The following is a 26,505-nucleotide window of genomic DNA, read 5'->3' on the forward strand; positions in this document are numbered from 1 at the left end:
GAAACGAAATATCAAAATTTTCAGCTTCAAAGGTAGTAGTTGCAAGCTCTTTCTCTAGCTCACAAACACAAATATGTAGCTTCTATGGATTACATGATGCGTTGAAGAATCCTAGCTAAGGCAAAAGAAGATCTGTAAGAATGTTTGAACATGAAAACATTTGATAATTATGAAGATGATAACATAGAAGCATTAAAAGCAACAAATCACATAGTTTGAAAGAAGAAAAACATACAAAGACAAGAAAGGAAACGAGAAAGAAGTGTTGCGGAATGAAAAACAAGAGAGGAAGGTTCAATGACAATAAAAGACAAATGCTATTATTATTACTAGTCTGCAGTCCAGCTTTGTTCCACAACCTCGCGGACTCTTCTGTTGTACTCTCGTTTGCTTTCGCTGAACATTCGTGCAGCTTCCGAGTTGGCAGGAGAATTCGGATTAGGATCACAGAGTAATGACTGTGATTCAAAAAAAAAAGAAAAGAGAGATTGTGAAAGGGAAGTAGATGAAGCAGAAGAAACAGTAACCATCAACTGTTCTACATATATATATATATATATATATACACATATAATATATACCTGGATGGAGGTAAGGATAGCAGCGACATCATATATTGGACTCCACTGGTTTTGGAGAATGTCCAAGCATATACTCCCATCAGCATATACTACACACAACAACAACAACGACCAAGTGTAAATCACATGCCATAAGAATAATAAAAATGCTAGTGTTATTATTTTTTTGAACTTACTATTAGGATGGAACATCCTTGAAACAAACCGAACCGTTGGTGGTTTGTTTGGATAATCTTCTGAAAACTGCAGTGAGAGTTTGAAAGTACCTGATAAGATCATTATTCAAAAGAAATATAAGAAATATAGATAAACGAAACTCAATGTAAGTAAGTGATTACAAATAACAAAAACCTTACCTCCATCCCATGGGGTATCATCAGGCCTGACCAAATCCACAAACACACAAGGCGTAAATTAAAGAGTAGAAGAAGACTTAAGAGAATGTTTTTATGTAATTAATTTTTACCCGAAGATAACAGCATTCCAGAGCATGATGTTGTTGTCTTGAGGAGCACCGCTGATTCCAGCAGGTGGGTCTTGCTGCAACCTCTTGAAATCCCTCATCAATCTCTTCCTCGCTGGTGTCGACATCTCCTTCCTTCCTTCTTACTCTTTATCAAAACCCACCAAGCACCAAAAGATATTATCTCACCAAAAAACAACTCAAAACCATTTTTTTTCAATGTGTTATGAACTGTAGTTGCAATCAGCTTCAACAGCTAAAGCTTTAGAAGTAAATCAAACCCACACAGTTCTCTTTAGCCTACGAAGCGCTTTAAGACCGGATCAAAATTCACCAAAAAAGATCGAAACTTTTGATAAAGCCCATATGAAAACTAAGTCGAAACAACGGATCTACCAACGAAACATCATGGAAAAGAAACAGAGGGATCTTACTGTTGAGCTCAAAAAAGGTAAAAGATAGAGGCGAGAACGGTGGAGGTCGACTTCAAGCGAGCATCTTCCCTTCCGGCAACGGAAGGTCGGAACTTTAAGCGACGATGATGACGACAGGTGATGACAGACAAAGTGTCCGACCGATTTCAAGCTCCTCGATCCTCGAATTCACCGTGCACGCATTGGTGTTTCACTCAAACAACATATCTTTAAACCAGACTCAGATATTTGCTCCAGTCGGTGCTTAACCGATAAATAAACCGTTAAAATCAAATGTTGAAAGAACCGGTTTAAACCAGACATAAACCAACAATGAAATGTTTTGCTTTGATCCCTTGTTTCATTATATGTAGATGAAAATAATATAACAGATTCTAACCGATTTAAACCAGCACTAGGTTGCTTAACCGATTATATAAACCGTTAAATCGCACTGTCGTAGTAGTAACCGATTTAACCAACAATAAATAGTTGCTTTTTGATCTCTTGTCGACAACAGTGGAGACAGAAGACAGAGAGAGAGAAAGCCGTTGATGTGCCTTGTTGCTCGCTTTTGCCTCTCCAGATGTTAAACCTCACGAGGCACCGAGTCACTAACCTCGTGTCACGCACGTGCCGCAACTATTCCGCTAACTCACCCGACAAGTTCACGTTCCCGCCTCTTCTCAAATCATGCGCGAAGCTCGGCGACGCCACCCAAGGCCGCGCACTGCACGGACGCATCATAAAGACCGGATTTTTCGTCGATCACTACACCGCGACGGCTCTTGTGAGCATGTACATGAAGGCGAAGCAAACCGAGGACGCACTCAACCTGCTCGACGAAATGTCCGAGAGGAGCGTCGCGAGTGTCAACGCGGCTGTTTCGGGGCTTCTGGAGAACGGGTTTGCTAGAGAGGCGTTTAGGATGTTTCGGGAAGCTAGGGTTTGCGTCTCCGGGACCAACTCGGTCACAGTAGCTACCGTTTTGAGAGGTTGCTGTGAGGATGTAGAAGGAGGGATGCAGATGCATTGTCTGGCGGTGAAGTCAGGTTTCGAGACGGAAGTCTACGTCGGGACGTCTCTTGTTTCCATGTACTCGAGGTGTGGGGAGTGGGTTTTAGCTGCGAGGGTGTTCGAGAAGGTGCCTTGTAAGAGCGTTGTGACGTACAATGCGTTTATCTCAGGGTTGATGGAGAGTGGAGTTCCGCGTTTGGTCCCTAGTGTCTTTAACCTCATGAGGAAGTTTTCGGATGAAGAACCTAACGCTGTTACTTTCGTTAATGTGATATCTGCTTGTGCTGGTGTTGTGGATCATCTCCAGTACGCTAGGCAGGTTCACGGTCTAGTCGTGAAAAAGCCGTTTCGGTTTGATACAGTGGTCGGTACGGCTCTCGTTGATATGTATTCGAAATGCAGGTGTTGGGAATCAGCGTACGGCGTTTTCGTGGAGATGAAAGGTACCAGGAACTTGATATCTTGGAACTCTGCTATCTCCGGGATGATGATCAATGGGCAGCATGAGGTGGCGGTTGAGCTGTTCGAACAGTTGGATTCCGAGGGGCTTAAACCAGATTCCGCCACGTGGAACTCACTGATCAGTGGGTTTTCGCAGTTAGGGAAAGTAGTGGAAGCTTTCAAGTTCTTTGAGAGGATGATATCTGTAGCTGGTGTGGTTCCTAGTTTGAAATGTCTTACTAGCCTTCTATCAGCTTGTTCAGACACTTGGGTTTTGAAGAACGGCAAAGAGATCCACGGGCATGTCGTTAAAGCTGCAGCTGAGAGGGATACGTTTGTTTCCACGTCTCTCATGGACATGTACATGAAATGTGGGTTGTCGTTATGGGCACGCCGGATCTTTGATGGGTTTGAACCGAAACCCAAGGATCCGGTGTTCTGGAACGTTATGATATCCGGCTATGGTAAACATGGAGAGTGTGAATCTGCAATCGAAATCTTTGACTTACTACGGGAGGAGAAAGTGGAACCGAGTTTAGCAACTTTCACTGCTGTTCTATCTGCTTGTAGTCACTGTGGCGATGTCGAAAAGGGAATTCAAGTTTTTAGTTTGATGCAGGAAGAATATGGATTCAGACCTAGTACAGATCACATTGGTTGTATGGTTGATCTCTTGTGTCGCTGTGGGAGATTAAGAGAGGCCAAGGAGGTAATAGATCAAATGTCAGAACCGTCATCATCGGTTTACTCTTCTCTGCTCGGTGCATGTAGGCAACACCTGGATCCAGTGCTTGGAGAGGAAGCGGCGATGAAGCTAGCTGAGTTAGAGCCAGAGAATCCGGCTCCGTTTGTGATCCTGTCCAGCATATATGGTGCGTTAGAAAGATGGCAAGATGTGGAAAGTATCAGACGTGTGATAGATGAGAAGCAACTAGTGAAACTTCCAGGTGTTAGTTTGTCTGGTTAAAGTATATTGACTGGTGATGCAGAGAGAGCACATACAGGGTTCTCTTTAGGGAGAACACATACACGGTTGCCCTCTGGGGAGTATTGGCATCATGATTTGGAGCCTATTAAGGAGACGATACAGAGACCAGTATGCCTTCTTACAGTGTGAACCACTGACTTGTACTGAAGAGTCTAAGACCCCATTTGTAATGAATATTTATTTGTAAATTAAAGATGAGACAAGAGTGCAAATTGATTATTGTATTACCAAACTTGTGTTGTTTTTTTTCTCTTGATTCAGAGAAAAACTGTATAACAGAGAATGAAATTTTCTACGCAGCAACACATCCCATTTGGTCACCATCAGGGACTCTCATTGATGGACACAAGAACCGAGTTGGGCAGGTCGTCTGTAATTATCACTCCTACAATAAACAAACTCGTTTACAAATCATTAAAACGACACCGTATCCTCTACGGACCAAATTAGTTTTTTTTTTTGCAAGGTCAATTACGACAACGGGACAAAAGTATAAAACGACAGAGTTTAACGAAAACCGACCAACATTGAGCAGCTTTTTTTTTTCTTTTTTTCTGACGCCGGCGAGCAAAATCTCAGACCTGAACAGAAGAAGACAACTAAATCGAGCATGGCTATGCAAACCGGTATAGGGTTATCAAGGCTTCTGATTCTAGCTGGAGCAGGTAACCACGGTTTTTTTTTTTGATAATCACCTCTGGAGTCTCTGAAGAAGATTTGATTCAACTCTTGTTTTGACTTATTGGTGGTTTTGGGGATCTGAAGGTTATACAGGAACGATCCTGGTGAAGAATGGGAAGATGTCAGATCTTTTGGGTGAGCTTCAGGTTAGTTCAAAGCTTTCTTCTTTCTTCTGAGTTTTGAATTCAAAAGGGAATTGTAAAATAAAAAAAAATGGTTCCTTTTTTGCTTTTTGTTTAAAAGGCTTTGGTGAAGAGATTTGAGAGATCAGGAGATCATTCAGATGACGATTCTGATCCCATGTCTACTGAGGTAAATGTTGTTGTTGTTGTGTGAGTTACCTGACCCTGTCTGAATTAGTAAGTAACTATGTGTGTGTTTGTGTAGATGCAACGGTTAGCTATGGAGATCAGGCAAATGTCCTCGTCTCGTCAGATAACTGTTGTCAATGGAGGAGCTCAAGGAGGTTTGATGTTTTTATAAGAATGTGTTTGTGTTTTATGTTAATCTCTGACGTTCTCTTGCTTACTTTCTCCAGCTGACTTCACCCCGCTTATAGTTCCCGCAGCGACTTTAGGAGCTATAGGCTATGGCTACATGTGGTACAAGGTTTATATATCTTACTAGTTGTCTTGTAAATTGTGATATGATTTCTCTGGGGGCTGATGTTTGTTGTTCCCTGTGGTTTAGGGTATTTCATTCTCTGACATCATGTGCGTTACAAAGAAGAACATGGAAGATGCTGTCTCCAACTTGACTAAGCATTTGAGCACCGTTTCTGAAGCTATTTCTGTAGGCTGCTTCCTTCTATCACTTGTTGTGTATGTATATGATCTTTTTAAGGGATCTTTAATTTTGTATAGTGCTTTTAATTTTTTTTGTTTTTTTTTTTGTTTTGGGTCAGAATGCTAAGAAGCACTTGTCCGAGAGGCTTAAGAAGACGGACGATAAGCTGGAATCGCAGAAGGATCTCTTAAAGGGACTCCAGGACGATGTACGAGTTTTATTGTGATCATATAAACTAGTTTCAAAAAACTGATCTATTTTCTACTGTGGTATTGATAAGTTTAATGGAAACAGGTGGGTTTGACTCTAGAGGATATGGCTAAGATTGGAGATGATTTTTATGCAATGCATAACATGTTTGGTGGTATGGTACGTGACCCACCCACCAATGACACTCTTTCTTTCTTTCTTTCTTACTTACTTATAATAAACCTTACTGGTGTAATAGTGCACTGATTCCATCCTATTCCCGTTTCTTTCAGGGTGGAACATTAGATAGTATTGAGTACAAGCAGGTCCATTCTTGCTCCTTATAAATGTTCTGAATATTATTAACTCAAATGCCATTTGTAAGGATCACTGTGGAGCTAGTTTACTTATTTTGCTGCTGTTTTTGTTCTTCTTCATGGGAGCAGAATATTGCGAATATGGGTTTAATGCATCTGTGCGACTCTATGGGAGGAGAAAATCACAAGATGCCTGATATTATGATGCAGGTAAGTATTATTCTTTGGTGAAGAGTAGAAACATATGAATTGAACATTCACTTAGCTCCCTTGCAATTATCTACTGCTATTATCACCTCTCAACTGTTTTCATCTTGTCCCCGGACCTTTGCAGGAGAAGCTTCGACTTTCTGGCAAGTCAAACACATGTATAATACTTACAGACGAAGAAACTTCAAGCTCAGAGGTATTTTGTCTGATCAAATACATTTTTTACCAATACCGATATAGATTTAAGATCCAGCAATTAGATTCATTAAACCTCCAATGATACCTAAACCCATCTGAACTTTGTGTCTTGACATGTTTCAGGGTTTGAAAGAAAGTGATAAGATAGAGCTTATTGAAGGCTGATTCAGATGGTACACCATATGTCATCAAGGTTTGATGATATGGTAATGATGTGTAGTATAGGATACTGAGATATATAGAATGTATTTTGGGGTTTAAAATTAATGGCCTTTGAAGGGCAAATAAACAAAAAGAATGAAGCCTAATCATTTACATGTAACTGCATTTATGCACAATTTGTTACAAAAACACCATTCACAACACTCGCAAAGACATTTTTGTATCAGCAGGACTTGCCTGGTCTGCAACCAAGCGTACCAGCATCTTTGGTTAGTCTTCTTATCTTTGTTCCCGGCTGAGGCTGGATTGCAAACTGTCTAGGAACTGGATTTTCCGGGGCAGGGCTCCATGCGTTTGCCCTTCCTGATTTTACAAAGTAAGCTCCGTTCAAGAAGTAGTCTCCCTCTGATTGCCAGTTCCATGATTTCCACTCTGAATATTTTGCGTACTCTCTCTTTGTAACCTGCCATAAAAAAAACTCTCAGTTGTGACTAGTTGATTAGAGAGTTGTAGTGGTCTCTTTTTACCTGCTTGCAATTTTCTTTAGGAGGAGCAATGAAACGGTTGCCTTGACTTATGATGGTAGGATTCATGTTTCCACCAATTGCATACATTTCCCAGTGAGTGTAGTCATTGTTCACCACATGGACCAAACCAAATCTGGCCCTAGGCATTCTTTGAACAAGTCTCTTACCAAAATGGTTAAACGCTACTGTTATCTGCATTTTCTTGTCAATCACATCCTCTTCTCTAGCCCCAAACAACATCACCTGCAGACCGGCCAAGCACAATGAAATATCGGTCTTGATCCTCAAAAATTTTAAATGTTTAAATCCTAAATTATTTAAAAGAAAAGTTATAACAGTTCTTAAGAATGTTTATAACCCTCAAAATTCTCATATCATTGTTTTAAAACTATTGGTATGCCTTCTTTACCTCGTTATGGTCGGTCAGATGGCAATTAGAGATAGTAATAGCGGTCGATCCCATGATGACATCGATCATACCATCAGTACAATTAGTCATGGAGACATGATCGATCCAAACATTGGTCGATCCAAAAATATTGATCCCATCACCATCACTTGTCGTCCGATGCCCAAAATGATGTTCGGAGTCTCTAATCATCCCACCGTTTCCAGGTACAATCGTCTTGATATGAATGTTGTGCACGATCACGTTATTCACGAACTGCAACGTTAAACCCGCACCTCCGGTTATATGAACATTCGCTCCTCGACCGTCGATGGTCTTGTCGCTCGCTATGATCAGTTCTTGTTGCAGTTTTATGATCATGCTTCTACCGAATATGATCCACAGCGGTCTGTCGCGCGTCACGGCGTGTCTCAGAGTTCCTGGCTTGGGGTTCAAGAGGTCGTCGTCTGAAGCGTCGGTGACTGTGTAGATAGGTCCCTCCTTGCCTCCTGTTGTCTTCTGACCGAACCCTAGGACGCAGTCCGCTAGCTTTTTCCGGTTTTTGTCCCAGTTCTTGTGTCCTCGCCAGCATTTGTCGATAGCGTTTAGGGAATGGTACCTTCCTCCACGTCTCTTTGTTTTCCGACCGCCTCCAACTTGTCCGAGCTCTCTCCTTGTTCCGTTGTCTGCAACAGTAGTCTCCATTGCTCTGGGAAGAAACAAAAAAAATCAGAGAAACGTAGATTACTTGTACAAGAAGTTAGGTTCCTGAAGACAAATGAACTAGTTTTTTTTTTTTGAGAACGCACAATGCGGCATGGTAGTTCAAATGATCTGTGACGTTAAAGGGATTCGGGTCATAAGACTCCATAGTTTGTCTTAACGCGTTGGCCTGACGCTGGGTCCAGTATTCATCGAAGACTGCGACGTGAGCTTGAATCGATGGAGCCACCACGGCTAGAGACAAGAAGAGGAAGGAGAAAACGTAGCTCCCAAGATTCAAATAAGCAGCCATCATTTTATTTTATTTTGTTTTATTCTATTCGGGTGAAGAACCCTTGAAACTTCTTGGGTCGTCCAAAAAGTTTTTCTGGTCGGCCCAGGGTTTAAAAAATAGCTTAGTCATATTAATTGTTTGCTTATATAACAAGGAACTTGAAAGAGAGAGGGGAGATGAAAGACATTAATGGAGGATCATCGATTAACAGAGTAATGATTCGGTAACCATTGGTCTTTCTTCGTTTTATCCTTCTTTTGTGGAATATATTCAGTTATTTTTGTCTTCAAACCTAACATTATTACCATTTAAGTGTGTTGTTTATCAGTTTAGTACTTTTGCATCAAATATAGATTCTAATAAAACTGAAATACAAAACATTATTTACCCAGTTCTAAGTGATTATTTACCCAGTTCTAAGTGATTTCTTAAATCTTTTTCATTCTTTTTTAAAACTAATTTTATAAATTTATTCTATTAAAATTGAAATGCTAAATAACCTAACATCTAATCTAATAAAACTGTAATACTTTTGTCTATAGGTTTTGTAAATCAAAGAAACATAACCGGAGTTTTGACGCGAGTCATATCCTACAATCTTTATTAAATCCGAGATATGCCACATTATTGAGAAAGAATACAAACACACTTTTTTTTTTAATTTACAAACACACTTTGAACAAACAAAAAAAAATACAAACACACAAGAGGAGTCCTCCATTACGTAACGATAACTCCCCCACAGAAACATCTGGTATGCCAAGCATTAACTATTTAGACGGCCGAAGTGCCTCTTTTCCTCAGATAAGAGGTATCCGTCGACTTCTTTAGTCACTCCGACCAAGAACTGGAGCAGCCTCTTAGGGTGAGCAACCTTCTCATTAATCCTCTCGTATTTCAAGTTCCAATTCACCATACTTCCTGGTCCTCCTCCATGGTTAGGGCTCACTTTCATTGTTTTCAAGACGCTGTTGTATTGTGTCTTCAGAGGTCCTTCTAACACTCTTCACTGAATCACTTTCTTCTCAAAATCCACCGCCTCGATCCTATCTTTGGACACTCTTGTCTCTCCATCTAAACCAAAACATGTTTTCTTCGGATTGAAATTAAAGAAACAAGCAAAACAGAAAATCATTTGAAATCTTATGTTCCTGCTATATCCAAGTCCTCGTATGATCTCACCACAAGAGCCGGCTTTAGGCGCATATGCTCAGGGTCCAACCCATTATATATATTAAAAAAATTAGCTAGTAAAAAGGGTTCACATATTATTATTTTTTTCTTACTAGGATCCAAATAGTTTTGAATTCTTCCATACTCATAACAACGTAAGTTATTTTATAACCCCATAACAAGAATTAAAGCTCTTATATTTTGTAAGAAGGAGAAAAATAAGGCCTTTTTATTGTTCCTAGCTCAGGGTCTTGGGTGCTAATCACCACCATTTTTAACAAAAATGATCTTCGGATTCACATCAAAGAAGAAAAGAACGAAAAAAAAAAAAAAAAAAACAAAGGATATAGTGATGCCTTTACCAGAAAGTAGTTTCGACAAGACTATGCTTCCAACCTTGCCCCAGTCCCCTACGACCAGATCACATCCCTGAACGTAGCGAGTTGCTTTGGGCATATGTTGTAATATTCCGATGAACCTGTGGAACTTATTAGCCGGAGATTTGATCTCCACGTCTACCTTAACTTCCTCCTCTACCATTCTTTCTCCCGTTGCTTTGTTTCTCAAGGTCACTTATTTAATGGTATGGATATTCAATGTGAATGAGTACTACCCTATCGAGTTCGTTACTGCTTTTATAGAGATATTAGATGAAGAATAGTAGTGAGGAGTGGTAGCATTTTATTTTGGATGTGATCAACGACTCGCATCTTTGAATATTTCAACTACTTTCTTCTTACAACTATATTCAAGAACAAAATTTGGGTTCACTCCCTGGTACACTCTCATCAAGTCTTATCTCCAACTAAAGTACCATGTAGAATTATTAAAAAAAGAATTAAAAAAGAAAGAAAAGAAAAGAGATGAAAAAGATGTCGATTAGTTTTTTCTAAAATCATCCATGGCTTTTTATTCATCATCCCCACAGAATATTGAACATTTTATTTGTCAAATTGGTGTTTACAATTCTCTGCCCCTAAATCCTAGATTGTACTGGAAGTCTCCTTGGTCCAATGGTTTGACTAAGGGTTCAATTGCTTCTACACCCGGAGATCTGGGGTTCAAACCCCATAAAATACCAAATTATGCAGATTATGGAGAAATAGATTACATCAGATCTTCAGCTTGGTGCATGGCGTATCATCGAACATGGATCTCATAGAACGATTCAGAGTGGTGCAGTCAGGCGTGTATTCTCACAGGGTGGTAGAATTGTCGGCTGTAAAATCGTCTTTGTAATATTCTCATCGTTGTAATAGCATAATTAATCGATCCAGGCGTTCAAAAAAAATCCTAGATTGTAAATCATAAACCCAAAATACTAAATCTAAACCCTAAACGCTAAACACTAAATCCTTGAGTAAACTCTAAACTCTTAGAATATTTCTGCATCTAAGAGTTTAAAGATTTAGGGTTTAGTGACAAACAAAGTTTTTAATATTCTGTGTGAATAAGAATAAAAAATTATGGATGACATTAAAATATCCTTGTTAATAGAAATTTCTATATTTTAAGAGAAATATATATCTGTTTGAAATATTTAATATATGGAATATTCAGAATAATATGAATGTTTTTCTGATATAATAACTTGATTGGATCATATTGGTAAAGAAAAAAAATAGATCAGAACAAACAGAAGGGGGGGGGGGAGAGATTGTGATTGATTAGAGATATATATTGTAATATTAAATAATACAGTAAAAGCTCTATGATTAATAATTTTTAGACTTTAAAAATTTATTAATTTATAGAATTATCAATTTAAAGAAAATTTCTTCTTGAATTTCTATTTTTAAAAATATATATAGTGTAGAAAATTGAAAAGAATATTTCATTTATGATATATATTTGTTAAATTTTATAAATTTATATTTTAAATATTTTATTAGATTGATATATTTTATGTATGATGATTATATTTGTAGCATAAAAATTCATTTTTATATTTTGTTAAATAAAATTAAATTAATGTTTATTTTAAAGAAAGGTAAACAATAAAAAAATTATGTATATTTATATAAAAATTATATATGATATTTACTAATTTATAATTTAGTGGGATCATACATTTATCTAAGAATTTCTAAAGTATTGTTATTTTATAATTTTATTGAATTATGACATATTTACACTGGTAATTTGGAATCAAAAAATTATTATTTTAAAATGTACTAGTTTATCGAATGCTAATTAATTTATATAATTTTTACTGAGATATTCTAACTGTGGTTTTAATATAGTTCTTTTGTCATCTCGTTTTATTAAAATGACCAAATGGTCAACAAAGAACAAAAATGAAGTAAAAAGTGGCGACAAGGCCCAGACGGAAAAAACATAAAAGAGGCATAAGACCTTCACACATAAAAGAGGCAGCTAATAATTTTAAGCATCATTAACCCAAAATTCCAAATAGGGGTGCTTATTCCTTTTTTAATAATTTTAAGTTGTAAAAGTGCTTTAAAATGCAACACTAAGCACCCCGAACATTTTCGTGCTCTAATGGGAGATTCTTATTTTGGGGTTTTTAAAAAAAAATCAAAATATATTTTTTTTTGAAAAATGCAATTTATTTATTAAATAAAACATGAAAAGAAACATTTAAAGATAGATTCTAAAATAAAAACATAGATTTTTCTTTTTTTATCTTTGGGTGTCATTTTCGTTATTTTTTTAAAAAATGATGTCAGTTAGATCATTTTCATATTTGGATATCATTTTTGTCATAAAAACAGTGTTTCAAAAAATAAAAATAAAAGAACAAAAACAAAAGAAAGTTTTTTTCTTTTTCATCTTTGTCATTTTGGTCATTTTCAAAAGATAATTGGTGTTAGTTAAACCATTTTCATATTTGGATGTCATTTTGATGATAAAAAATGTTTGAGAAAAAAGAGTGTTTGAAAAAAAAGTGTTTAAAAAAAAAATTGTCTAACGCCACGTGTATCTAAGCACCTGCGCTTGTGGTGCTTATTTAAGCACTGATGCTTCCTCTTTCTTCCTCTTTTCCATATTTTTTTTTTTTGTTTTTGAAAAAATTGTTAAGCACCCGGGGTAAGCACCCCGGTTAATGGTGCTCTTACCACTTTTCAGATAGAGAACATGAACTGGATAGGTGGCAAAGTGGCAGAGAGTCAGAAATGTCTGTCAATCTCCAACGCTTTGTATTGGAAACAGAGAGTCAGAGATGTCTGTCAATCTCCAACGCTTTGTATCGGAAAGGATATACATTATCTATATATTCATGTTTATCTACTATGTATATATATATAACTCCTAAGAGTCTTTGTCATCTAAGAATTATATAAACAAGAGTGATTACATCAATATTTTTATTGGTGGGATAAGTAGTTGATCGATGCTGTTAGAGTTGGGGTCAGGAGCTCACTCATGGTAACATGTTGATACATGAAAACATGGCTTCTCCTTTGGGTCTAAAGATAGGAATAAGGGGTGTTGATGACCTGCACATTGGGCTACTGTGTGTGCTTGATTGACTTGTTAAGAATCTGAAAAGAAAACAAAAAGGGCTATGAGTGGGCTTTTACACAAGTCCATGTCAGGAAGAAAATGGAAAAAAATGGAGATGCGGGGTATCGATCCCCGTACCTCTCGCATGCTAAGCGAGCGCTCTACCATCTGAGCTACATCCCCTTTATTATTGACATATTGATTCTTTCATACTTTACTCGCACTAACAACTGCCAAGCTTGCTATATAGATTGAGTTAACGTTACTCTTAATAATAAATCCTCATCCTGTTAACCGTAAGCACTATATATCCGGAGTGAGTTGTTCCTAATATCACCAAGACTCTGTCTTGGTTCATTCGCAATGGCCATTAGGTCCCTCTTTCATGTTTCATCTCCTTCGAAGCTAGACTACAAGTAGAAAAAGGCCAAATGAGTTTAATAGTAGACAAAATAATGGTACCTAGAATGTAGAAAACTATCTTCACTTTCTCATTCAAGCAGGAGATGATCTCAGCTAATAACAATAAACGCTGTTTACGTGCTCGGTGCTCATGAAATGAAACCAGTGATCAATCTCTAATATGTTTTTTTTTCCTATGTTACGGACCTTGAACATGTTTAGTGGTAATGGTCTAGCTGGATTGAGTCTCTGAAGTTTAAGGTATGTGTATGCAAAACTCAACTGATCTCGTGATGTAAACCGATTAGCTTCGTTGAACCAAATACAAGTAAAGAGGTTTAACATTGGTATATGAGGCCTCCCAATAAAAGAATCTTCAGGTACAACAACAGCAAGACACACCACACAGACATCAAACAAAAAGAAAATTGATCAAAATCTGGAACATGTTACTTCTCATGCAAGCTACAGTTGATCAAAACTATTGTAAAACATATCCACATAGTTTCAGTAGTTGCTCAAAAAAAAAATCCACATAGTTTCAGTGAAATCTAGCTCATACTTGAACAGTAAACATTGTTCAATTCCGTAAGAGTGTGTGTGTATTCAATGCTCGCATGAATTAATACAATAGCTCATGTGAAATATCTCTAGCTTACTACCATGGAAAGACCTTGAAACTGGTGGCTAGAGAGACTGTGTGTATTCAATGTTCTTTGAACGATGTATTTGTTCTTGCTTATTGCAGTTAATAAATAATGTCCAACTGTTGGAATAAAGTAAAGTAACCCAACCATTAGTTAATTAATTATGCCCAACTTGGCCGAGGCTAAAGAAGAAAGGTTTTGTTATTTGTCCCACATCGTTAAACCATGAATCCGTTCACTCTCGAAGGTAGTGTATATAAAAGAAGCTTGATGGACCAAAGAATTCATACCTTTCTCGGCCTTTTGGCTAAGATCAAGTGTAGTATCTGTTCTTATCAGTTTAATATCTGATATGTGGTCCATCGGGCCACACGATATTAACTCTATTTTTTTAGAGTGAAAGCCCATCAAGATAGCTTGCTATCTGGACTTTTGTGAGTCGCCTATGCCTTGCACTACTGCATTGGCTGGCTCAACCCACCAGTAATTGAGTTTAAATTTTAGTCACTAAACATTAAGTTTGAAACGAACAAACCGTTTAGAATTTGAAACCTGTTAATATCGGATTAACATATTAAAAGCAAATGTTAGGGTTTTCTGTCTCTGTGTAGCTAAGTTGTCTGCGGATGAAAACATACATTAATATATTTTAGATAATCTGCATGCTAAGGGCTCTAAGCTACATCCGAATGATTATATCAGTTATACACAATCAGTAAGGTATAAAGCTACCAAAATATCCAACATTATTAACATGAGGAAACAAGAAGCAATATGTGAAGAAGTCTTTGGCATTTAAAAAAAAAAACAATTCAAGGCAAAGTTGGTCTTACAGACTTCCTAATCTTCCTCAATACACTCCACATAAACGTAGACACAAAAAAGAGAGCAACACCAGCCACAAAGGCTTCTCTCAGACCAAGATTCACCAGCAAGTTCACAAGCAGTCCCGCCAACACAACCCCGCAGAAATTAGACGAAACAGCAGACCAGAACGGCATGTCTAGGACCGATGCTATGATAGCTCCTGTCCAAGCACCGGTTCCAGGGAACGGAACGGCTACAAAGAGCATTAGTCCTAACCACTGGAACTCTTCCACAGGTCCAGCCTTCTCTTTAGCTCTTTTGAACAAGATCTCGAGTAACTTCGAACCTGTTCTGCTCTTACCCGCCAAGAAAGACGCAAACTTTTTGAGGTAGAGAACGATAAATGGAACCGGAACCATATTGCTGCAAATAAAAAAAAAACAAAACAATCTCACATCTTTTTCCTCATATAATCAAATCATATGAATATAGATTGAACGTAACATATATTAATATGACTCCAAATCTCAAAAGCTTGCGTCTTTCTTTTAAATATATGCTATAGATTGAACTAAACAACATAAAAGGTGTCACATTTATCTATTATCAATATCATTATTATGAGACTAACCCAAGAACAGAGAAGAAAGTGAGAACCGTCGGTTTAAGCTGCATCCAATAACCGACAGGTATAGCACCACGGAGCTCGATAACCGGAAGCGTGGCTAAAGCAAAGACCACAGCTTCGTCAGGCCAACCGAACCGGCGGAGAGCGGCGGCGATTCTGAGACCAAAGGAGGATGATTTGATGGTGGAGTCAGCGGCGGCTTTGGCATCGCCGGACCTAGCAAACCAGAGCAGAGAGAGAGTGGTCCAGAACACAACGCATATCGCCAATTTTAACGGGTTTACGCCAACAAGCTGGAAGCTTTCGTCGTCATTTTCATCTTCTTTGGTTGTTCCGAGAAACCCATCTGGAGAAGAAGAGCGGCGGCGTCTGGTGAAGTTACGGCGTGATGGGTAGTAGTAAAGACTGGGACTTTGACTCTGTATGAAACTGTTTCGATTCAATCCTCCTGGAGAGATGGGAGATGATGAGAGAGCCCTAGTGGTGGGTATTGGAGTGAGGAGATGGGTTTTTCTAGATGAGGGAGATAGTGTGAAAGGAGAGGTTGAGAGTAATGTAGAAATCGCCATTTCTGAAATTCAGCTCTGATGCTTCTTCTTCGTCTGAGCTCACTGAAAATTAGAGTTTAATCGAGGTTGGGGTGTTATTGAATAAAACTATTTATCTGGGGTAAATGTATAAACATTCGTAAGTATAAGGGTCATTTAAAAGAAACGGTGCGGCGTTTGCGTATTATTAAGTATCCCGTCCAGACGGTGCTAAAACAGCGTGCAGTTTAGTATTAGAAGTAGCGTATGTGGCCGCAGACTTCTGTGTATGATTTCTCTTTATAGGTGATCAAACCTGAGCTGTAGAAGAGAGGCTTCGAGCTTGTGAAAGGTTTGTTGTGAACCTTAAAATGATGAAGATTTTAATTAAAATCAAACAAAACCTATTGTTATTTGTGTATATATCTGAAACAGAGAAGGTCTAGAGGTAACATATGATGTTTCTATTGCTGAATACCTCATGTATCCAGTTTATGTCACTCAAGGATCTTACACAAACATCAAGGCCAGAGACAATAGTTCCTTAGTCTTTTTTTTTCCCGTGTGTATGCTCAAGTAAGGCTAGATACTTCTAAAAAGTGCACCAAACAGTAAGTATAGAAGAAAGATTTCGATTCAATTTTAGTTTGGATAATTCGTTTATGATTCGACTTGGTAATTAATTGTCAGTTTTACTTTGTTTGGTATACAAGAAAGTTCTAATTCATGGTCAAAGTAAAATCTAAACACTTGTAATTAAAATCAAAGTAAACACATTTTATTATAATATATAAATTTATGATAGAAAAGCATAATAATACAACACATGTTTTTTATGTTTTCATGCATTTGTATAGTTTTAAGACCTTGCTGGTGGGCATCCAGGGAAGCCCGGAGGACAAGGTCCTGGAACTGGGATCGGGAACTGCTCCACTGATATCTTTGCTGGTGGGCATCCAGGGAAGCCCGGAGGACAAGTTCCTGGAACTGGGATCGGAAACTGCTCCACTGATATCTTTGCATCCTGGTGTGGTTTGTTAGGAGGAATTGGTTCGGTTGGGAAGTGTGGTGGTATATGGATTAGATTAGAGTCAGTTTGAAAAGGCTCGGTCCTAGCTTGGGCAAGACCAGATGCAAGAAGCATTGTAACTACCACTACTGTTGCAAAGAGCCTCATGATCTTGATCATCTTTTTGTGTTGTGATGGAATTGAAAATGTTTAGCCTAGTTTGCTTATTTATATTGTTGTGAACTTGTGACCCAAATAAAGAAGCATATAGGATGCGTCGAACGTTGCAAAAAAGAAGAGCATATAAAAGGAAGCATATAACATGCAAAAAGAGAGGATATACACTGCAACACTTGTACCAATTGAATGTGGACAAGAAAAAAAAAAGAAAATTGAAATTAAACTATATTAGTTAAATATTATCTGTAGGACAGCAAGCCAAATCATATTAACCCAAAAAGTAACAAATATCACCTTAATAATGAGGAAGATTGGCAGGTGTTGTGAGCACCGTTTTATCTTTTTTCACACCCAATTTAACTATAAGACAATATTTAGAAAAAAATCTACAACACAAATATTTTTTTATAAGAATATACTAGATTTCGATCCACACAACCATATGGATACGGATGTTTGTTTTCATTTATTTTATATAAATATTTTATTTTTAATTTTGAACTGATATATATTATAATATATATGAAGTGTGTTTAACATAATAATTTTGCGGTTTTTTTTAATAAGTTGTTTCAGTGGTATACTCTGACATATATTATTTATACCAAACCATCTTAATTTACGACGGTTTATCTAAATTACATCAATATGAATTATTTATTAAGTATTCAAATATGTGTTTGTTAACTAATCCATTTTTTAAAAAATCACACATGAATCAAAGTTATAACTTCTCTTTTAATATAATAAATACGAGAAATACTTGGTTCACCCCTAGAGTGAACCTTTAGGTTCACCCAATCAATATAATTTCGTTATTTCATATTTAATATATATCTTTTAAAAAAGGAAACAAAATATTGTCAAAATTTTATTATGTTTTTAAAATAAAAAAATAAATATAAAATAATAGTAGTCGTAAAAAAAAGTTTATATTTAAAATACCGTCAGTAAAAGACTAAACCCTAAATCATAAACCTTAAATTCATGGTAAACCCTTGGATAAATCCTAAATCTTTGGATTTAAAAAAAAATATTTTTAACACAATTAGCAAAATACTAAACCCTAAACCCTAAATTCTAAACCCTTTGATAAATCATAAACCTTTGGATAAATCTTAAACCGTAGGATTTAGAATTTATCCAACCATTTTAGATTTACTAAGGGTTTAGGGTTTATCCAATGATTTAGGATTTAGGATTTAGGATTTAAGGTTTAGGATTTAGTGTTTGGCTGACGGTATTAAAAATATATTTTTCTAAAATGTATTTTTGTTTGCAATTAATATTAATTTTTATTTTTTATTTTTAAAAAATTAATATAATTTGACAATATTTTGTTTACTTTTTTAAAAGATACTGAATATGAAATAACGAAATCCTATTGGTTGGATGAACCTAAAGGTTCATTCTAGGGGTGAACCCAAGAATTTCTCAATACATAATAGATTGGTTTTACTAATCAATTTTCTACTTATTTATTCAGTGTTTTAAAAACTTTTTTGAAATAAATCTAATGTCATAAAATCTACGAACACAGTCACCAAATCTACAAAACTTAAATTCTAAAGTTTAAACCGACTACAAATTCTAATCGCCCAATGTGTATTTTAGGAAAAGTAAGCCAATTGGTCATATATTGATCTAAAACATACCTTTTCCCAAAACATAAATATTAAAAGTTGATTAAGATAGATAATATACTAAAATTTCATATTTATTAGTTACAATAATAATTTTAAAGTCTGACTAACAACGATTTCCCAAATCCAAGTCAAATTAAACATTTCATTTATAACTACCCATAACTATCCAGTGTAAATAGTATTTCTTCCATTTAAAAATGATTTATGTTTTTTTTTTAAATCAAATATATATTTTTACATTTCTAATATATATTTTATTAGATAACAATAGTAAATTATAAACTTTAAATATTAATTGTATTAATAAATTTTGATTGGCTAAATATATAAAAAGAAAAACAATCTCAAAAGAATTTATTATCAAAATTTAATATATTTTTATTATGTGTGAAAATTCCAAAACACTGATGGAATATTTACCATTCCAAGATTAAACTAACAGTTTGGTCTGTAATATGTTTCTCAAACCTAGCTCTATCACGTAGAATCAGTCCAAGATCCTGTTGGTTAATACTCGCACGGCAAGTATACTGAACTGAATAGCAAAATTATTGGGAAAACAACCTTAAGCATATTTAAGCAGGAGTCTAGGATACTTTAAACAGACTTAAGCAAGGCCAAATCAGTAGTAGCATTGACATTAACAACAACAACAACAAAGCATCCAAAGAAAAACATCACATCAATAGTAAATAGTCTGAATCCATAAACAAAGACTAAGCAAGCAAACGTGTTTTTTTTAACCTTCTTACATCTTCTAAAACCCCATTTATCTTTGGCCTTTTCGTTCAATAAACTGGGAGCTTCTCCTCCTTCTTTCAACAGCTTCCTCCTAACTCTTTTACCTTTTGTTCACTTAGGCATCATCAAGGCCTGGCTCTCTTGTTACTGCAGGTTGGGCATTTGTAATGCTTGATGTGTTCCGCTTTTGCAGGTGTTATCTTCACACATTTCCCATGGAACCATTTCTCACACGCGTCGCAGCAGATCCAGAACTCGTCTGTACCGTCACTGTCTCCACAAGCGCCACAGACCGCACCTTGTTCGTCGTCTTCGTCCTCGTCCTCACTCTCGTCTTCTTCTTTCGGCGGTGGAGATGACATCTTTGGAACCTTTTTGTAAGAGATTCATATTAGTGAGACTGTTTGAGAAGAATCACAAAGATGAAGAGTCAGAGCATACCTTCAAGCCGTTGGATTTGCTTTTGCTACTGTTGTTGTTGTTGTTGTTGTTGGCAGATAGATCCTTGGATTGCTTTGCATTGCCTGTCACAATCTCGAAAATGGTTGGGAGCTCGTTTATCATCTGGAAGAGCTTCTTCCTGTTCAATTCATCGCCATAAGCTTAGAGGCAAAGGGATTACTAATAAAGTTCTTTCATTCAAAACAACCAAAAGACAGGAGGAGGAAAACTTACCTCTCATTTTTACCAAACCCAAAACGAGCACCAAAGTAGAACGCGACAGAGAGCAGCCAGGAATCACTGTGAACAGCGACCAGAGACACCCAGTCCTTTTCTTGCATCCCGTCTCTAGCGAAGTTGATGCCAAGAGCAGGCTCAGGAAGCTCGGGAGGAACTTCCTCGACGGGAAGATTCACCTCCCATGTCTCGTTAGGAAGTCCATAGAGGCACAAGTTCTCTTTCTCTGTATAAACAACAACAAAACCACACAGAGGTCAACATTTATTCTTAATTATCAGATAATTAGAAAATCCGAGGAAGAAGATAATCTAATGATAAATCTTCAACTATAAGAAGAAAAAAATTAAAACAGTCTGTCACTAGGAAAGAACTAAACTTTTTTTTTTTTTGTAAAACAGGAAAGAACTAAACTTTTACCCAAAAAAGAAAAAAAAAAGATAAAACTTCTTGAAAACATTTACTCAAACTGGGAACACTGTCACTATGAGAGACTACTAGCTCCACACTGTAATGAAACTGAAACTCTATTACCATAAAAAAAATGTAGAAACCATTAATCAGTGGACAAATTAATGGAACAAGAGCTTGGTACTGTATAACATAAAAAATCTCCGTAAACTAACAACATAAACTAGAACAGACCAGAAACGAAACATTGTCTGAATAAAATCAGAAGCCCAAGCAAAAGACTAAATATTAATCAAATAAATACTAAAAGGAAGAAGAAAACAACTGACCAGGATCGCACGTTTGGTAAAACTTCACCATATCTGCATCAACAACAACAAAACCCAATTAAAAAACCTCTCAAATCTCACAAACAAAAATTGGATCTTTTTCTTTAGTTAAATATGCAATTATCCTTCTGATTTGCCGGTACGGACTTGTCGGAGAAAACCAGAATCGGACAGAGAGAGAGAAACTGACCGGTAGTGAGAGCCTTGATAAGACCAGCTCGACGACCTCTGAAGTCAGTAAAGACCTCTTCGACAGTTCGAGGTGTTGGATGAGTGATTACCTCCATTTCTTCTTTTTTTCCAATCAAACCTCCCCGACAGAGGATTTAATTTAGGATAGCCTCACAATCGCCGGAGGAAAGTGACTTTATATTTCCGGTTAAAATCAAAATCTAGGAACGAACGAAGGAACCCTAATAAAAACGACTTTAAAATAAAAGGAAACGAATAGATCAAAGACAGTTTTGGGGCTTATGATACGATACGACAGTGTTTTTTTCCTGACGTCATATTTATGGTATATAATAACAAAGACAAGACAACAAGTGTATTTGTTAAATGATTTATGGAGTATTAGTTAATGATTATGATGATTTTGAGACTAAACTAAAAGTTTGTGGACCCATACGTAACAAGTCACATTTTAAATAATTTTTTATCGTGTATTTATTTATATTTATTTATTTTTAACCAGGTAATAATATATATTAAAGTTACTAAATATTAAAAAGTTTTCATTTAAGTATTTAAATTTTTTACACCCCAACTTATGATGGATTCGGAAGGGGTTATATATATGGGCCAATAAACATTAATGGGCTTTTCAGGAATCTGGATGTAACGAGATTTGAAGTTTTAGATGCAAATGGGTATTGTTCAAAAAAAAAAAGAAGAAGATGCAGGTGGGTCATGGATCAGAGGGATAATGTTGAATGAGGTGAATGATACGATGAAATACACAAAAATAATTATGAAATTTTTTTAGTTTTTAACCATGTTCCTCTACTTTGAGGAGTAACTAATTGTAGGAAAATAAGTTTTATTTTGCACTTATTTGGTAGGATGTATATAACACTAGATAAGAGATTGTCACGCTATAGATCTTTACTGAGAATTTGAGATATACTAAACAAAATAGTATATAGATAATAATATATAGCTCATAACGAACTTTATTCAAGTGAAAGAATAACTAAATAAATGGAAGTCTATTATTGAGGCGATCACTAAGCTTAAAGACATTAGATTGATATCGTGCATATACATGGAGAGAAGAGAACTGCACGAAATGATCATTTTCAAAGTTAGTTCTCTTGTCCTATCATTATACACATTTATAAAGATGATAGGGTCTTTGGAGTTGTCATAAGTCATAGTATTGGGCTTCCTGTGTATGTTTTAATATGACACTATCAAAGATTGGTCATACGCATATATAAGTCTAGAGACGCCATATCCAATGTTTTTGCTATTTTTTTCTTGTAAAATAGAAGAACATTATAATTGACATGAAATTTGTTCTATTGTATTGATTTATAAGATAATTTCTATATAGTTAAATATTGAAAATGCTATTTCTTTTTCTATAAATAAAAGAAAAATAGTAATCTTTATAAAAATAGAGATGAATTGGGGTAATTTTAACTCTAAATAATATTATAGAAGTGGGTTGAAAATGCTCTAATTGGAAAAAAACAAAAATATCTAACTAGATACTTCCAAAACACATACCTATTATATTAGAACAAAATCATTGTTATTAAGAAAATCAAAATTAAAATACACATGACTGAACAAGGGTACTTATTACTTAACTCAACAAAAATACATGTTATATTTTATATAAATATACATTTAATAAAAAAATTCGACCGAAGCTAATATCCCAATTGTGTGGAAAAGTTAAACATAGTTGTTATTTAAAACGTATGGTCTAATTACATTGCACTTACTAGGTTTTTATTTTGTCAAACCCTATAAGTCTTATAGTTACATAGACCCAGCGTTATGTATTTTTGTCATCTGTTGTTGATTATCCAGAGTTAGTAGATTGTTAATCTATAAGTCGCACTGATCATGTTTAACAGCTTGGATCTAGCTAGTGTGAACGACAATTCCAAATGAATTTAAATAATTGACAAATGAAAGACAGAAATGTAATATCACTCTTTTTGTTTTAGTTGTGATTTCCAAAAATCTAATGACACCGAATTACTATTCAATTTGTTGAAACATAATTAGATTTTTTTTTTAATTAGTCTTCTCTTGTTGCTGTGATTTGTTTCTTTTATTAAAAATGCATAGGTTTGCTTTTTTTGTTTGGTTAAGTTTTTGGATAAATATGAACTTCCGTTCGGTTTAAAACGGTCTGAAACTGGATTGGTACCATAGTCGCTTATTGATATACCATTGGATTAGAAAAAAAATTCAAACTTCACTTGATACATAAATTGCTCACAAACAGGATACATACTCGAAAATCAGTTCCATTATATAAATTTCAATAATCAATCATAGTCTAGCTATAATACCTTGTTTGAAATAAATCATGAGTATATATATTACGAAGCAAAATTATTATGCAATTGATAGTATTCAAGATCTAATTAAATTCCTCGAAAAGAGCGTTAGTATAGTGATCTCTGTTTCCATCTGGTAGTAGTGGATTCCACAGATCCCACAAAGCAGTGTTTGGAGTCGTCCCTGCAGGGACCATGCTCATCGCTAACGCCGCCTGCGTTTGAGGCGCCAGCGCCGCTGTAGTTGCCGCCGCAACCAATTGCAACGCGTTTGCGTTTAGTTGTTGTTGATTATGAAACTGTTGAGCGACTTGATAGTATTGGTGATTGATGTTACTACCTCCATCAGATATTTGGTAGTTGACGAGCCTTTGAAGATCATCAACAATTGCGGTTTCATCATCTTCTTTATTACTTGTAGAGATCATTGGTGTGTTGCTTGCACCATAAGGCAGTGGATGATAAATGTTTTGATTGGCTAAAGGTATGGTGGTGGTTAGTGGATTATAAATGGTTTGATTGACGTCAGAATTTCTGTTTATGGTGGTTATGGTGCTACCGTCGCCGGAATATTCGGTTGAGAGCTTCTCAAGATTGTTGTTGTCTAAATGATTGGAGGAGGATGAATGGTGTTGTTGTTGTTGTTGTCTTAAGGCCAAGAGGGATGATGATGAGGTATGGTTATGATGTCTTGTGGATAGAGAGCGTGGTAAGGATGAATGGTCTTCTACTCCTGGCCTTTTGTACACTCGGCACAATGATATTTCAGCCTATAAACATGTGAACATTGATCAGGAATATTGAGATATATAATTTGACGTACATAACTACATACTATATTAAATCGATCAAAATTTTCCAAGTTTAGGATTTAAGATTAGTTGATTTATACATTTTTTATATTTTTAGTCGTCTGATTTATAGTACAATATAACTTGATGTGTTAAACAAATATTTAGATTTTGTCAACTTGTGACAAGGGTGGTGTTTTAGCTATCTATAATAAGAACTAAATCATACACAGTCTAAATGGATTCAAATAGTGACAACTTACAAGGCCGCATAACGGAAAAATAACTATTTATGAGTTCGCCATAAATATTTAAAAAAGTTTCGAGCAAGTTATATAGAATAGAGATCATGAATGTGAGAAAGAGCAGGAACAACGTGAGGAATTGTAAAACGCCAACTTTGGCCACTGTAAAAATTAAGGTATATATATGTGAATGTTGAATGTGATACTTGTATGTGTGTATATATATGTATGTAGCTATCTTATCAATGCCTTTTACTATGCATATGGGCCATGTCTAGTAATTTAAAGAGTTCATGCGTATGGCATGGACATACTCAGAATTTAAGCGCAAACGCTGCCTTACGTGTAACTATTTCTTTCACAAGCATTTTGGATCTTATGTAATCAGTTTCAACACTAAAAACAAGTAGATTTACTTTAAACAAGAAATAAATTCAAATACCTAGGGTATTGATTTCAATTTGTAATCAAACCTACCTAGGGTTCTCTTTGCGTATATATATAATAAACTATAAAGAGTTGATGAATTCTATACCTTTTGATATTTCTCGGTTTCATGGTGAGGGAGACGATACTCATTCATAATCCAACTGGTACGAGTGCCTTTAGGGGCTTTACCGGAGTAAAAGACTAGGGTTTTCTTTAACCCGATAGGCCGAGCGCTCTCTGATCTGATCGTCCGATCAGCTCCGGTGGCTTTCCAATATCCTGAAGTCGTAACTCGGTTTGGTCTATCTCCATTTCTATACTTCCGATCTCTTGGCACATAGAAGTACCACTCTTTCTCTCCTATTGCCGCCATCACTGCACATAGTACATATCTATAATCAAAATATAATACAAACTCACACACGTATAGGTATATCGAATAAAGTTTTTTCAGCTAAAAATGTTATTATCAGTCAAAAGATAATAAACCATATCATACAAAGAAGTAAAGAAAAGAAAGTTGAAAGATAATGAAAAAGTTTTTAGCAAAAAAAAAATATATTAAAAAGATCTGAGATCGGCATAGATATAATCTGCAAGAAGTTTATATAGGTTTAAGAAAAGAAATAGAGAGAGAGAGAGAGAGAGAGAGAGAGAGAGAGAGAGAGAGAGAGAGAGAGAGAGAGAGAGAGAAATTAGCAGTATATATAGATCTTAGTATTTGTATATATGTAGATCTTGTGTTTATATAATTAGATTTCCAAATAGTATGAGAAGGTAATACACGTGGAATAATATATATTTACCCGGAAGTTCCCAAGGATCATAGCGATAAAGATCGAGGAATGTGATGAGTTCTACATTGAAGCGTTTGCCTTCCACTTTACGGCGAAGGTAAAACTCTATGAGTTCTTCTTCGGTGGGGTGGAACCGGAATCCAGGCATGATTTTTTCATGATCATGATCATCAGCTTCATCATCATTTTGGGCATGATTCTCGTGTCTATAACCATCTTCTTCTATACATTTTTCACTGTCGTTGTTGACTTGGTTACTCATGGTGATAGTGCTTGTTGTGGAGGATACCATTGCCATATGTAAAAGAGACTATATGTGTATATGTGTATGCATGTGGATTGAGATAAAGATGAAAACAAGATTAAGGGTTTGTTGGTTTTTGTAGTAAAACAATGGAAGAGAAAAAGAGAGATGAACTGAGTGGTGTTGAGTAGAGATAAGAGGAGGAGAAGCAAGGAAGATATATAGGAATGAAACGTTGTCGTTTCTATGAGTTGTGACCAAACGAGAGAGAGACGAAGACTTGTCAGCAAATTGAGGACAGGGTGTCCATGGTTTTGTATGATTAGCCGTGCCTTTGGACCTTTCTTTTCTCCATATTTGTTCTTCTGTTACATAAAACAAATATCTAATAGTTTTTTCCTGTTAAACACTAATAGTTTAACAAGTCTTGGTATACTGATGTGTAATTGATCGTCCACGCACATGCACGTAAAAGT

At 35.9% G+C, this 26,505-nt stretch overlaps 8 protein-coding genes, 2 non-coding genes and 1 pseudogene across 10 annotated transcripts; 3 read left to right on the forward strand and 8 right to left on the reverse strand.

Annotated features, from left to right (window-relative positions):
- Positions 1–159: 159 nt before the first annotated feature.
- LOC108833855 (ubiquitin-conjugating enzyme E2 2) lies at positions 160–1,679 on the reverse strand. The gene is made up of 6 exons (XM_056993848.1): positions 1,479–1,679; positions 1,048–1,192; positions 938–963; positions 758–847; positions 582–670; positions 160–458 (listed from the first exon to the last, which is right to left on the reverse strand). The coding sequence occupies exons 2-6, from the start codon at positions 1,170–1,172 to the stop codon at positions 330–332; spliced, it is 459 nt and encodes a 152-aa protein (XP_056849828.1). The 5' UTR covers positions 1,173–1,192; positions 1,479–1,679; the 3' UTR covers positions 160–329.
- Positions 1,680–1,973: 294 nt separating this feature from the next.
- Positions 1,974–4,202, forward strand: LOC108823638 (pentatricopeptide repeat-containing protein At2g02750). The gene has a single exon (XM_018596890.2). It carries the CDS (start codon positions 2,044–2,046, stop codon positions 3,880–3,882), a length of 1,839 nt encoding a protein of 612 aa, XP_018452392.1. The 5' UTR covers positions 1,974–2,043; the 3' UTR covers positions 3,883–4,202.
- Positions 4,203–4,411: 209 nt separating this feature from the next.
- On the forward strand, positions 4,412–6,669 carry LOC108823641 (uncharacterized). The gene is made up of 12 exons (XM_018596892.2): positions 4,412–4,568; positions 4,669–4,730; positions 4,828–4,896; positions 4,972–5,050; positions 5,123–5,193; positions 5,275–5,376; positions 5,489–5,578; positions 5,665–5,739; positions 5,853–5,885; positions 6,006–6,086; positions 6,211–6,282; positions 6,408–6,669. The coding sequence occupies exons 1-12, from the start codon at positions 4,514–4,516 to the stop codon at positions 6,447–6,449; spliced, it is 831 nt and encodes a 276-aa protein (XP_018452394.1). The 5' UTR covers positions 4,412–4,513; the 3' UTR covers positions 6,450–6,669.
- Positions 6,670–8,454, reverse strand: LOC108823639 (probable pectate lyase 6). Its single transcript, XM_018596891.2, has 4 exons — positions 8,171–8,454; positions 7,383–8,070; positions 6,974–7,216; positions 6,670–6,909 (listed from the first exon to the last, which is right to left on the reverse strand). The coding sequence occupies exons 1-4, from the start codon at positions 8,377–8,379 to the stop codon at positions 6,670–6,672; spliced, it is 1,380 nt and encodes a 459-aa protein (XP_018452393.2). The 5' UTR covers positions 8,380–8,454.
- A 560-nt stretch (positions 8,455–9,014) lies between these two features.
- Positions 9,015–10,247, reverse strand: LOC108825316 (MLP-like protein 165; annotated as a pseudogene).
- A 2,862-nt stretch (positions 10,248–13,109) lies between these two features.
- TRNAA-AGC (transfer RNA alanine (anticodon AGC)) lies at positions 13,110–13,182 on the reverse strand. Its single transcript has one exon. It is a non-coding gene; the product is annotated as a tRNA-Ala (tRNA).
- Positions 13,183–14,334: 1,152 nt separating this feature from the next.
- Positions 14,335–14,529, forward strand: LOC130500525 (U2 spliceosomal RNA). The gene has a single exon (XR_008939146.1). It is a non-coding gene; the product is annotated as a U2 spliceosomal RNA (small nuclear RNA).
- A 292-nt stretch (positions 14,530–14,821) lies between these two features.
- LOC108824229 (uncharacterized) lies at positions 14,822–16,088 on the reverse strand. Its single transcript, XM_018597604.2, has 2 exons — positions 15,487–16,088; positions 14,822–15,278 (listed from the first exon to the last, which is right to left on the reverse strand). The coding sequence occupies exons 1-2, from the start codon at positions 16,050–16,052 to the stop codon at positions 14,861–14,863; spliced, it is 984 nt and encodes a 327-aa protein (XP_018453106.1). The 5' UTR covers positions 16,053–16,088; the 3' UTR covers positions 14,822–14,860.
- Positions 16,089–17,300, reverse strand: LOC130499492 (uncharacterized). The gene has a single exon (XM_056993601.1). The coding sequence runs from the start codon at positions 17,197–17,199 to the stop codon at positions 16,870–16,872; it is 330 nt and encodes a 109-aa protein (XP_056849581.1). The 5' UTR covers positions 17,200–17,300; the 3' UTR covers positions 16,089–16,869.
- Positions 17,301–19,458: 2,158 nt separating this feature from the next.
- Positions 19,459–21,453, reverse strand: LOC108823428 (PHD finger protein ALFIN-LIKE 6). The gene is made up of 5 exons (XM_018596626.2): positions 21,195–21,453; positions 21,005–21,037; positions 20,262–20,490; positions 20,028–20,166; positions 19,459–19,957 (listed from the first exon to the last, which is right to left on the reverse strand). Exons 1-5 carry the CDS (start codon positions 21,289–21,291, stop codon positions 19,712–19,714), a joined length of 744 nt encoding a protein of 247 aa, XP_018452128.1. The 5' UTR covers positions 21,292–21,453; the 3' UTR covers positions 19,459–19,711.
- A 2,055-nt stretch (positions 21,454–23,508) lies between these two features.
- On the reverse strand, positions 23,509–26,299 carry LOC108826875 (NAC domain-containing protein 35). The gene is made up of 3 exons (XM_018600221.2): positions 25,795–26,299; positions 25,095–25,363; positions 23,509–24,293 (listed from the first exon to the last, which is right to left on the reverse strand). Exons 1-3 carry the CDS (start codon positions 26,081–26,083, stop codon positions 23,607–23,609), a joined length of 1,245 nt encoding a protein of 414 aa, XP_018455723.1. The 5' UTR covers positions 26,084–26,299; the 3' UTR covers positions 23,509–23,606.
- Between the last annotated feature and the right edge of the window lie 206 nt (positions 26,300–26,505).

This window comes from Raphanus sativus, chromosome 9 (genome assembly GCF_000801105.2).
Source record: "Raphanus sativus cultivar WK10039 chromosome 9, ASM80110v3, whole genome shotgun sequence".
In the NCBI taxonomy this organism is placed as follows: Eukaryota; Viridiplantae; Streptophyta; class Magnoliopsida; order Brassicales; family Brassicaceae; genus Raphanus; species Raphanus sativus.